The sequence below is a fragment of the Antedon mediterranea genome, chromosome 7 (assembly GCF_964355755.1).
Source record: "Antedon mediterranea chromosome 7, ecAntMedi1.1, whole genome shotgun sequence".
Classification (NCBI taxonomy): Eukaryota; Metazoa; Echinodermata; class Crinoidea; order Comatulida; family Antedonidae; genus Antedon; species Antedon mediterranea.
The window spans coordinates 22,714,598-22,727,391 of NC_092676.1; the positions used below are offsets into that span (position 1 = coordinate 22,714,598).

General features: G+C 34.9%; 1 protein-coding gene and 2 pseudogenes across 1 annotated transcript; all 3 read left to right on the forward strand.

The window, feature by feature from the left end:
* Window positions 1-1,358: 1,358 nt before the first annotated feature.
* Window positions 1,359-9,147, forward strand: LOC140054308 (E3 ubiquitin-protein ligase SIAH1). Its single transcript, XM_072099245.1, has 5 exons — window positions 1,359-1,403; window positions 2,122-2,333; window positions 2,995-3,234; window positions 3,833-4,025; window positions 4,540-9,147. The coding sequence occupies exons 2-5, from the start codon at window positions 2,132-2,134 to the stop codon at window positions 4,715-4,717; spliced, it is 813 nt and encodes a 270-aa protein (XP_071955346.1). The 5' UTR covers window positions 1,359-1,403; window positions 2,122-2,131; the 3' UTR covers window positions 4,718-9,147.
* A 1,070-nt stretch (window positions 9,148-10,217) lies between these two features.
* On the forward strand, window positions 10,218-11,030 carry LOC140055517 (very long chain fatty acid elongase 6 pseudogene; annotated as a pseudogene).
* Window positions 10,875-12,480, forward strand: LOC140054845 (very long chain fatty acid elongase 6 pseudogene; annotated as a pseudogene).
* The last annotated feature ends 314 nt before the right edge of the window (window positions 12,481-12,794 follow it).

The following is a 12,794-nucleotide window of genomic DNA, read 5'->3' on the forward strand; positions in this document are numbered from 1 at the left end:
TACATATTTGTGATCATATTGTTTTTGTAGGTAAGGGTTATTTGGTATTGTTTTACCGAATATATTTGAACTGATTAATACCAATACATTTGAGAATACTTTTTGAACAATTTGTTCTTTGGGACTCTGACCTATTTTCAGACTATACAGTAGCTTGGTGTTCACATCCTATTTTATACTACTGAACTGGCCAAATATTGTTAACTTACCTGGAATGTCCGGAATTGCTAACTTTTTCAGTGCCCAATAAATTAACATGAAGAAATCCTAAAATATAGTGGCTATCAAAAAGAAATAATAAATTATACAAATAATTTTTAAAAAGATCAAATTGTACTGTAGACATCCCATTAAAAAAATACTTTTTTTAAAGCAATTGAAGAAAAAAATAAATCGTTGAAAAATTGTTCAATACGTAGCTAACAAATAGAGGTTAATTTCAATTTTTTGTATTTTAAAAGAAAAGGGCAATTTCGAATCTTAGAGAATTAACCAGGATGTTGAAGATGTTTGTTTGAATAAAATAGATGAACACAATGAGAGAGGCCTACCTACAGTTTTTAGTGCATTTTCAAATACATGGATCGATGTATATAATCGTGTATATCATTAAATCAAAATGTTATCTAATACGTTCTTACGTCGACATAATATATAATATAGGTTATCATTTTTATAAGTAAAGTACGCACTCACATGTCAAAAGAAACAGCGTCTTCATTACCAAGTAAATGTCGTCTTCAAGACATCTCCGATGAACAGGCCCGACTACAGTCCTAAATAAGACAAATTCAAAATGTACACAAACACATGGAACAATAAATAAACGTGTATTTCAATTAAAACGTATGTATAGTAAATATACAACAACCCATCTCACCTGGCGGTTTCCACGACCCTTAAAACAACAAACACTATTAATTCGTATTTTTTACTTGACACTCCGTAACCACTCATGTACTCAGTATCTGGTTGACGAAGTAAAATTAGGTTATACCATTACAATTGAGGGGTTCAGATGTTTGTTTCTGTTCTGCCATAATGCGAGATAAACTAACAATCAGCTATTCATTGAGTGTGCTAATTAAAACAAAATACAACTGAATTTTTGTATTACTGGTAATTTAAAACACATGGTGAATAATGAGAAAACAAACAAATATAATAGTACATATTATAATTGATACACATACTATTCAGATGGTAAGTTCTATGACGTCTTTTTCCACAACTGGCTGTTTTTCGCGGATCGTTTATCACAAATATTTCACAAAGTGCGATAATTTGGTGGTTCGACTCGATCAGGCCAATGTAAAGCATAGGATAATTGGTTATTTATTACTACACTTTACGTATAGGGCGAAAATAACAACAAGCAGGAGACCTTGATGATCGTGTAATAGGTAAGAAATAATTCTTTTAAATTCGTATTATTTTAATTTTTGAGCGGATATTGTAGTTATATAAATAAATGAGATATCATTCTCCAATGGACTCGAGTATTTTTGGGTGTTTAATATGCATTAACAACCAATAATCTACGGTGTAAAATTACACCATCAAGCCAGAACGGAAGGCTGATCAAGCAAAAACAGAAGAGTTGATGCGTGTTGAACGTCTTCTCCGCCGCGTATTAGTTTTGATAGACCCGCCCAACAACATATTTGCCTGCGGCCTAGGCATAACAGCGGATGACTCAGAATTCAATCAAACTGACTTTCCGACCTAGCCTAGGCCTAGATTACGTATAGTAAAACGTGATGATAAATTTAGAATTAAATGTATCAATATTCCTGCAAAAAGTTGAAAATCTAGGAAATTATATTATTTAAATATATTAATTATATTGTGTCCCTTTTTTCACATTAGCCGGCCTAGCTAGTACTAAGTAGTATGACTACTGTAGGATGTAGGCCTAGAAACTAGTGTCAGTGATCTTGCTTGTTGTACAATATATGTAGTATTGATTAGACGAGTCTTTAATTTTATTTATAAGATGCTGATTGATATACTGTATTCATTGTCTGTAGAGGTATTGTAAAGTATGATGGTATGAGATTATATCACCTCACATACAGTATTATAGCATTCCACTGTATAACACTACTTTGTTGCTTACAGGTTATGAACCATGAGTCGTCAACAAGCTGTGGCAAGTGCTAAGGCTCGAAGCCACACACCGACCACTAATCAGGATCTTGCAAGTCTCTTTGAATGTCCAGTCTGCTTCGATTATGTCTTGCCACCTATTTTACAGTGTCAGAGCGGCCATCTTGTCTGCTCCACCTGCAGACCAAAATTGAATTGTTGTCCAACATGTAGAGGACCTTTAGGTAAGTAACAAGATGCAAAGCCATATCCTTTTCATCTCCCTACCTAATGTGAACAAAAAATCAGGAAAGACAAAAATAAATATAATAAATTTTAACCTTACATTGTAAATTATCACATTGTGCATGATTATTTTAAAATTATAAAATAATGATTGATAAAATAGGTACTGTTACTAGTGTTATGCACTTGTCAATTGTATGACCCACTATACGACCCCCGGGAGAGGTGCGTCATTTGTCCGATGTGCGTCGACCTTTGAATACCATGAAGCACACAGGCGTAAAAAATGTGACTTACTTTTAGGTGACCATGACGCACCCATTTTGACGCACTGTGACCATGTTGTTTATGATATGGTGGGTGGTAAAGTGACGGACGTCGACACACCTTGTTCATTGATGCGACGTACCATCTAGGTTATTTGACGCACCCCTGCGTCAGTAATTATTTGTAAATTACGCACCCATGACGCACCTCTCCCGGGGGTCGTATAGTGGGTCATACAATTGACAAGTGCATTAGTTAAGTTGGATTTACCTTAGAATTGTAGAATTGCATTTCATGTGCATTTTACTTATTTTGAATTCATTGAAAATTTGAATTGAATAATTTCATTGTACAAATATGTATTAACTCTTCTTTTTCTGTGAACCCTTGCAGGCAGTATACGAAATTTAGCAATGGAAAAAGTTGCACAAACAGTCATGTTTCCCTGTAAATATGCTTCATCAGGTTGCCTGGCAACCATGCCACACACTGAGAAGCCAGACCACGAGGAAGCGTGTGAATTCCGGCCATATTCCTGTCCGTGTCCAGGGGCTTCGTGCAAGTGGCAAGGATCTTTAGATCAAGTTATGCCACACCTTATGCATTCACACAAAAGCATCACAACGTTGCAAGGTGGGTAGCATCCATTATCATCATTGGGAATGTTGTGGTTGCATAATAAAGAATGGGTTATTCCATTTCAGTTAGACGCCAAGAAAAAAAATTAAAATTAGGCGCCAGAATGGAATAGAGGTTACTGTGGAGGTACTGATTGGTTGATTTCCAGCAGCCATGTTGAATGGAAACATTGTCATAGTGGAAAGCATTGGCACGTTAACTAATATGGTACTGTACACTATTAAAAAGAGCAGCGAATTGTCTCCCAATGTGCTGCTCACGGCTCTCTTTACTTTGGGCCCTTTAGCAGAACATTCTGAAGAAAAAAGTAATATGAACAAGAAATAAATAAATATACACTTTGTTGTGTCTCCTTTGAAGGATCTTTCACAAATGTTCCAGTCTGCCGCCGTCAAATAGAATAGAACGTCAATGTTTCGTTTTCACACGCCTATGTGCATATAGATTGGTGCATAGCTCATACAGTTTCATAAAATGAAACATTGGATTTGGTGTGAAAGACCCTTTATGGAGGTTCTACCGTACTACCTGAAAAAAGCCTTCATGTATTATATGAAAAATATGAATAACATTTTTGATATTCTTTTCTTAGGTGAAGATATAGTATTCTTAGCAACAGATATTAATCTACCAGGAGCAGTTGATTGGGTGATGATGCAATCCTGCTTTGGGCATCATTTTATGCTAGTGCTTGAAAAACAAGAAAAGTATGATGGTCTCCAGCAGTTCTTTGCAATAGTTCAACTGATAGGATCAAGAAAACAGGCAGAGAGTTTTGCATACAGGTAGTCAATGCTATGATGCCATATTAATTGTTATATCTACATCATCATAAACATTCTTGTTGTCATTATTTATATGGCCAAGCATTGTCCCAGGGGTTTTTGGTACAAAAAGTGGTTTAAATTAGAATAGGGTTAATTCTTATGCCAATATTTAGCCTAAAGCTCTGTCTACACTACTATCAAAGTAGTTTTACAAAGTATGATGTGCCCAAATATGGCAGTGATTTGCCTAAATATGGTAGTGATATCATGTCCATATATGGGCACATCTTGGACACATTTTTTGTCACATAAATTTGATAGTGTAGACAGAGGTTAAGTTAGAGGGTGGGATTATACTGAGAAAATTGAATCTGTTGGAAGTTGTACTCATAAATGTAATCTGTTATTTGTTTTTTTGTTGTCAGTGCTACAAAAAATGGGTTTATCATCTGAATAGAAATCCCTTATTTGTCAAGTCATTGTTCTTCGATTTGAATTACAAACATGATCAAATCTTTTCTACGTCTCTTAGATTGGAATTAAATGGTCATCGTAGACGATTATCGTGGGAGGCCACGCCTCGATCCATCCACGAAGGAGTTCAAGCAGCCATAATGAACAGTGACTGCTTAGTGTTTGATTCAAGCATTGCTCAACTCTTTGCCGAAAATGGAAACCTTGGAATCAATGTGACTATTTCCATGTGCTGATTAATTTATTTGTATAATTTATTTATATTTTCTTTAGATTCAAGTTTATAATAAGGGCTGGCACACTAAAGTAGTTGTGTTTGTCAATCAGTCAAAGTGGTATTGACCCAGTACTAGCCAATGTGTAGGAAAAACTTGTACAGACTAGCCAGCTTGGTGCCTGGTTGTCTAGGCATGTTTTGGGCCTGTACTGCTTAACAGCAGCACAATGTAATGTAGGCTAGGTAACTTGCGCAGTAGTCTAGTTTAGCGAAGCCTGAACAATAGTACTAGGCTCAGGTCAAATGCTTGCAAGTATGTTACTAGGGCCCAGAACTGAAAGGCGCAATAACATGCATTTGCAAGGTCGCGGATAAGCTGCTATTGGATACTGCATTTTGGTATATGATGTTATTCAACTCTACACCAAACTGAGACATACAATAAACACAGTAAAAGTGTATATAGATATATATGCATGCATAATTTCAGAAGCAAAATCAAAGCCTACCTACCTAATATGATTAAGCCTATACAATATATGTATTAGCTTACCTACAAAATATAGGTCAGCCTACCTACCCAGTAGTTGCCTTAGGTCATCCAACTTACCCAGTAGTTGCCTTAGGTCAGCCTACCTGTCCAGTAATCAGTAGGTAAACCTACCTACCCAGTAGTCAATAGGTAAAGCTACCTACCCAGTAGTCAGTATAGGTCAGCCTACTTACAAAGCAAAAAATATAGGAAAGCATACAATAACATAACCAGTGGCCAACACTGTACCCAGTTTCAGCAATAGGTTCAACCTATACCTACTACTGGAAATAGGTCTTATAATTCAAGCCTACGTAAGCCCCAAAATTAACTGGGTTGTTTATGGAATGATTAAGCCTAGTTAACAACTAAAAAATACTACAGTAAGCCACTAATGTACATTGGGGTAAAATAATATTACAAATTCTCTTCACAACTTGTAAGTATATTGTTGTATATAGTATTATATTAAGAGCGAAATGAATTTTTTTTGTACATTTTTTGGGGGCTTTGTGAAGTTTATGGGTTTTTAAATAATGATATTTTTCTCCTCAACGTTATTGTATGTGTTGTATGAAGTTATTGTGTCAGCACATGCAAATAGGACGTTAAATAGTGTTTGTTATAGAACATGGGTCTAATTATAGAAAAAATCCTGAATGTAGTCATACTTTATGATTGGAAGACAATCCTGAAAAAGTGTTGTAAATTAGAAGTGTTCATTCTGTTTAATGTCCCTGAAAAATGGCATTTCCAATTGTATATATAATTTGTACCTTTACGGAAAAAGAAACAACCACCGGAAAGAATTTGAATCCCTAATTTTATAATGGAATCTACCTTTTTAGATATGTAATTTGTTACAAAACAATAAGTGAATTTAAAGTTATTATCTGCAGGCATTTTGAATTTTTTTTGCCAGCTCAATTATAGATGACAAAATGTTTTTTTTACAAATCGACATTTAGAACCTAGGTAGATTGAACTACTGAAAACAAAAATGAGATTAGCCTACTACCTTATTTGTATGACCTTACATTACCACCAACCTTTTCCTCAAAAGCTGGTGATTTACACTAGAATACACTTTTTAGGCCTACTAAGTAGCACATAATTAGCGCAATGTTTATTCATTAATAATACTTAATTTTAGGTTGTGTTTCTGTTGAATATCATAGAACCTATATTACAGTACCTTCATGACCCAACAAAGTGTACGCACATTTAGAGGTGCTTCATGAATAGGGGTTGACTGTAGTGTTAAAACATATGTTTACCCTTGTTTGATGAGGAGAGAGATTTACTGTAACCAGTTTAGTTGAGTTAATATCTTTTGATATCAAAAGCAGAACTGAAATAACTCGTCAAATCACTGGCATACCTGTCACTTAACCTCAATCCAAATAACTGTTGCTAACAGTTGCGCAACAAAAACCAGTAATACATGCAATCGTTTGGAATTTATTGACCATTGTTTTTTAAATGTCATTCAACTCGTTATTTGAAATTTATCCAGTTTTCTCTGGAGGTAAAAATTAATGTTATTTGTTCACGCACTATAGTATTTTTAAATACTTAAAAGCGGTTATTATCTGTCTTAATACTTGCTTTTAACTTGGGGAAAATCTAATGCAAGTTTCTAAATAGTTTTGCCATTCAAACTAGTATGGGTTATGTACAGTATCATACTATAAATACATACTATCGAGATAGGATTATATGATGTATGTCAAATGCTATCACGATGGCCTGTTTGTCAGTATTGTATCTATAGTTGATAGTGCAGTACCATACTTTGTAGTTATAATATGTGGTGTTACAGTATGTAAATCATCAAATATTTCTCTGTATAAGAGTCAACATATTAATTTTTCACATGAAAATTGTAATACATAAGATAGGTAGCATAGAACCGGGACCCATGTAGGAATTTTCAATGTGTGTGAGCTAAGGTTTATGTATAATAGCCTAGAATAACAACTTCATTGTCATTTTCATACACTTTGTCTAAAGATATATAGTCATCCTGAAAAAATAATTTGTTAAACGTTTTTGTTGAATTTGCCATTTTATGGTCATATAATAGTTATTCACTATTCACCAAAAATTGGATGAAAAAAAATGATTTACCTGCTGAAAAAACTGTAACTTAAGGCAAGAGAATTTAACCATTATTTTTAAGTGCCTGACATTGACAAACTTATATGTTTAGTTTTTTTCTGTAAAAATGACACATTGCTCTAACTACAAAAATGGCCTATTCAAAGTTTGATTTTATTAATCTTCATTTTTCATATTTTGGGGGACAATACATCTTTAAAAAGGGCTAGAACCGGAAAACAAAATTTCATATGAGTTTATAAACACATTTGCTGTTTTCAATTATACCACGATACGTTTAACGTTTTTTCGTCCATGTCAAACTGAAGGTCTACTGTTTTATATTAAATACTACGTATTATACAGTACAGTAACATACCTTCAGTTTAAAAGAGCGTTATTGCGCTATACAGTGGCGAGTAATACCTTATGAAATGCATGCTAAAGTTTACAGATATGATTTATCTGTAATAATATCTCAAATCAATGTGAACAATGCATGTTGGTATCAAACCGTCTAGCAGTGACGATAAGAACTATCAATATGAATATGATTAATAACTTTAGTTTATAACTTGTGGTTTGTTAATTAATAAGCATTGGACTTCCCGTGTCTTCCTCTAATTAACGACAATAGTTTTAGGACGGTTTTTATTTTATTACAATTTTTTTTAAAAAATAAAATGTTTCGTGCAAGAGGCGCGGCCAACTCATCATCATAACTACAATCTTATTGATTTTAGAGGCTTGTAAATGTAGGTTTCGTTTACACTGGCGGATCCTGGAGTTTGAAATGGGTCTAAAAATGTCAACTAAATTAATGTCCTATCTTTTGCATTATACTGTTTAGGAAATCCAGGCCGGCTGTTCACCCCTACCGCACCCTTCTTAATTAATTGAGTAGTTTATTTAGTAGGTCTAGGGTATTTGATAATGGAATTTTAGTTTTTTGGTGAGTCTTTAGTTTTTGGGTCTTGAATTGGAATGATCATTGATTTTTAGGGTCTTTAAGTAGAGGTGTATTTCATTGGATTTATATTTCTGTTCGATTTCGTAATACTATATTCATTTATGATGTTTGGTGAACCATCTTATGTACTTGTATTGTCCTTAAATGTAAAAAAAGACATCCCAAATAAAAATTTATTGTATTAAGATAACATATTTAATTTATGAAAATAATAGTTTTATCAAATAGGTATTGAAAATTCCAGAAAATTTATTTACTTTTGACATTTCTGTTTTTTACATTTTGTATTGTTGTAAATTGTGTAGAAATAAGTATATGTTAACCCAAATTAAATTATCACTATTTTGATTTTCCGAGATTTAGTGGAGGCAAATGTCCACATGCGTCATGAGTTATTACGTGCTCTACATGGCCATCTTATATAATAAATTTTGCTGTAAAAAATATACAATATCGGTAACAAACAACTGTAAATTCGACTACCGTCATTGGAGCAAAGATAAATTAAATTCCACTTATTACTTAAAAAGTATTTATATAAACCGTTTTATTTATTTGCTATACCATGCGTTGTAGCCTATATTTCATGGGTACAGACACCAGCCAATTATAATATTTACAGTATTGTGTTAACATGACATTTATTATTGTATTTGAATGTAGGCCTCCTATAACCAATTATGTTGTGCTTGGCGTTGGGTACGAGTCGTACTTTTAATTTTAGGCCTATGTTTGTATTGATTATACTCATATAGACATTCAATGAACTCGGAACTGTTTATAATAATTATGATGGTTATTAAAAGTAAATGGCATAACATGAAACCAGTTTAAACTTCTTATTTGCAGTTTTGTAACTGTGTAAACTACGGACTCGGAGTAGTGTAATAACGAAAAGGAACCTTATTCAGTAGAGAATATATTACGTAATAATGGAATCGGACTATAGCATTTGAAACCATGCAAGCAGTTTGTGCCATAATAGATGATAAACTGTCTTTGCCTCGTTCTTCCAATGGGACGTAAAGCCGTTGGTCCTGTCAAAATATCGCGAATTCCTGTAAAATCGTCTCAAACACATAACATACATCGATTTCGATCGAAATCGGTTTCCTGTACTGTCGAAACATACTTACGATAAATCGATGTAACGAAACTGGATTTTTTACGTCGACAGAAAACCAATCTTAACTTATTTAGGCCTGTAGTGTTTGTGCACGATAAAGAAAGAACACTATTCGAAAAGAGTGGGAGATCGTCTCCCGTTGTGTTGGCACTTTAATGTGACTGACATTAATCATCTGGATCTAATCTGAATTTCATGACAAAGAACAGATAGTAGAATAGATCATGTTTTACATTTACATGACAATATATTATTTGAACACGTACATCGTGCCTCAAATCCATCGCGCATGATGCACAACGGATTTGTGCAACACGCTATAGTGTAATATTGAACAAAATTCCGTAGAACTATACGGGCATAAAATATAAAAATGAACAATTTCAACCTCGAGTAACCGACAACGAAAAGAACATGAGCTGCTTCTTTCAAGTTTAGTTAAAATAACCTTTGTCATTGCGAAACACGTTCACTTATTTATTTTCCCATCGATCATTAACAAGTCAAACTAAGAATTTTCTAGAGTTTATCTTGACGGACAACCTATTATTTGCGTTGATAAACATTTTCTGTGCGTCTGACGTCTATTGATATTAGATACGACCGATAAAGGTACACCTCATGTCCCTTTTTGTTCCTACATATCTTGTGACCACTGTTGTTACATCTGTAGATGAAAATAACATTCATTTTGTTGGTGGACAGTTGTGGTAGACAAAGAAACACCATCCTTTTGTGAAGTTCAGCGACAATATTTGTAATTTTTAGATCGATTGCAACCTTTAGCAAAAATGTGGGCTGGAAACACACGCAATAAGAGCATGTTCAACTTTGAAATGAAGTTTGATACAGTAGCATGGAGAGAATGGATAGCAGAATATTGGACTTTTAGTATTCTAATCGCTGCAGTGTACGTTCCAGCAGTTTTCATCGGAATACACCTTATGAAAGATCGTAAACCGTTTAATGTGCGATATGCATTTATGTTATGGAATGTATTACTTGGCGTTTTCAGCATCGCCGGAGCTTTACGAACAGTGCCAGTTATGGCCAACATTGTCCTCCAAGATGGCTGGCATCCATCCCTTTGCAACATGAAGTATTTCTGGCCGGAGTATATTGGCATATGGGCGCCATTGTTTGTATTTTCGAAGGTACCAGAACTCGGTGACAGTGCTTTTATAATCTTGAAGAAGCAGAAGATGCAATTTCTACATTGGTATCATCACGCCACTGTTCTGATATGCTGCTTTTACCTCTACGGCGTCTTTACGTCCATCTCATTCTGGTTTCTGACAATGAATTTTGTTGTCCATTCACTGATGTACCCATATTTTGCTTTCCGAGCCGCTGGATTTCGTCCACCACGACCAATAGCTATGTTCATAACCACTATGCAAGTGTTGCAGATGGTTGCCGGACTTTCCCTTGCACTCTATGCCAGTAAAATCCACTTTATTGAGGAGGATCGCCAGTGCGACGTAGATACTGGGCAACTGATCTACACCACACTTATGTATTTCTCGTATATGATTCTATTTTTGGATTTGTTCTATAGAAGTTATATTCGTAAATCTGACAAGATACCAGAAAAGATACAGTAGGAAAATCCATTTTCAAAAAAAAAAAAAAATTACAATGACATTATTTTTTGGAATAAATCTTTTTTTTAAAACAAGAACTGTCGCGCGTCACCATGGAGACAACTAAACAGTAGTCGCACATGTCACACCAGCATGCAGCAGGGGAAGACAGCTAGCAGCAGACGAGTCCCGGCGGCACACAACGACGGTTGTTTGCGAGACGTACGAAGTGCGGGGGCTGAAGCGATAAAACAATCAATCAACCAAATTCTGGTCTGAACAGATTTGTTGAACAAGCGAGTCACGATAACGCAAATAGACTGAGGTTCAACTTGGGGTTCAATGTACATCCGGTTAATAAATAATAGAAGCGTATCACCTGTTTCAGTTGATCGTTTAAAAAAACTACCAAGGAGCACTAGCTAGGCCTACGCTAGTTAGGCCCTATTATTTAAAGAAAACTTTCAACTTGCAAAACATGTGGGCTGGAAACGCGCACGAGAGCCTGTTCGAATTTGAGGACAAGTTCGACGCTGTGGCATGGAGAGGATGGATGGCTAGAAACTGGACTTACAGCATTGTCATCGCTGTGCTCTATGTTCCAGCTGTTTTTATCGGGATCAACCTAATGAAAAATCGTAGACCTATCAATGTACGATATGCACTCATATGTTGGAATATATTTCTTAGTATCTTCAGCATTGCTGGCGCAGTTCGCTCTGTTCCGGTGATGATAAACGTGCTTATCCACGATGGTTGGCGGCAATCCGTTTGCGACTCTAAATATTTCTGGGCCGAGTACAGCGGCATCTGGGCGGCGTTATTTGTTCTGTCCAAAGTACCAGAGCTCGGAGACAGCTTATTTATAATCTTGAAGAAACAGAAGATGCAGCTCCTGCATTGGTACCATCACTCCACCGTTCTGGTCTGTGTCTTCTACTTGTACACTTTCCACACGTCAATTGCTTTCTGGTTTGGCACCATGAATTATTTTGTGCACGCACTCATGTATCCGTATTTTGCGTTCAGATCAGCGGGGATTCGACTACCACGACCTCTAGCAATGGTTATAACATCTTTACAGTTATCACAGATGGTTGTTGGACTTTACATAACACTCTATGCAGGTGTATTACATGTGTACGATGGCAAGTGTGACGTATACACGGGTCAGATAATTTATGCGACAATTATGTATTTCTCGTATATGATCCTCTTTATGGACTTGTTCTACAAAAGCTACATTAAACCGACAAAGCAGAGAGTTGAAAAAGTAGAATAAAACTTTATACATTTGACTATATAATTATAATTATAGTTGTATGAGAAGATTAATAAAATGAACATTTTTATTTGAACTGATCATTAGAGCTGTTCACATTTCTTATCACAGACAATTAAAGTTGAATGGAAAATAAATAAAAAACACATAACAATTATGTTGTCATATTGTTTGAATTTTAAATTATGAAAAAAGAGCGGGCCCACCACCCCCATAACAATTTTGTTGATCGATACATCGATTATTAAATTAATGTTAATTTATTGATTGTGATTTACGATATTAATCGATCGTCGATTGACTTACGCAATTATTGTTTGAGAGAAGTTCAAAGGAATTATTTTACTAAAGATTAATAGATCATAAATAAATTATACAATATTCATATTTTGCATTGTTCTGCTGCGGCGAATATGATGGGGCGTCGACGATGAGAAAAAATGTTTCGTGTAGCCTAATCAATTCATAACGCCAATGCTGATTAGTCGAAATATAGCCACGTT

Excerpts from the sequence above, each read along its gene's own strand:
- LOC140054308 (XM_072099245.1), top strand. The coding sequence starts at position 2,132 with ATGAGTCGTCAACAAGCTGTGGCAAGTGCTAAGGCTCGAAGCCACACA. Across the intron at positions 2,334-2,994 it reads AACATGTAGAGGACCTTTAG|GCAGTATACGAAATTTAGCA; the intron begins GTAAGTAACAAG and ends GAACCCTTGCAG. Across the intron at positions 4,026-4,539 it reads GCAGAGAGTTTTGCATACAG|ATTGGAATTAAATGGTCATC; the intron begins GTAGTCAATGCT and ends TACGTCTCTTAG.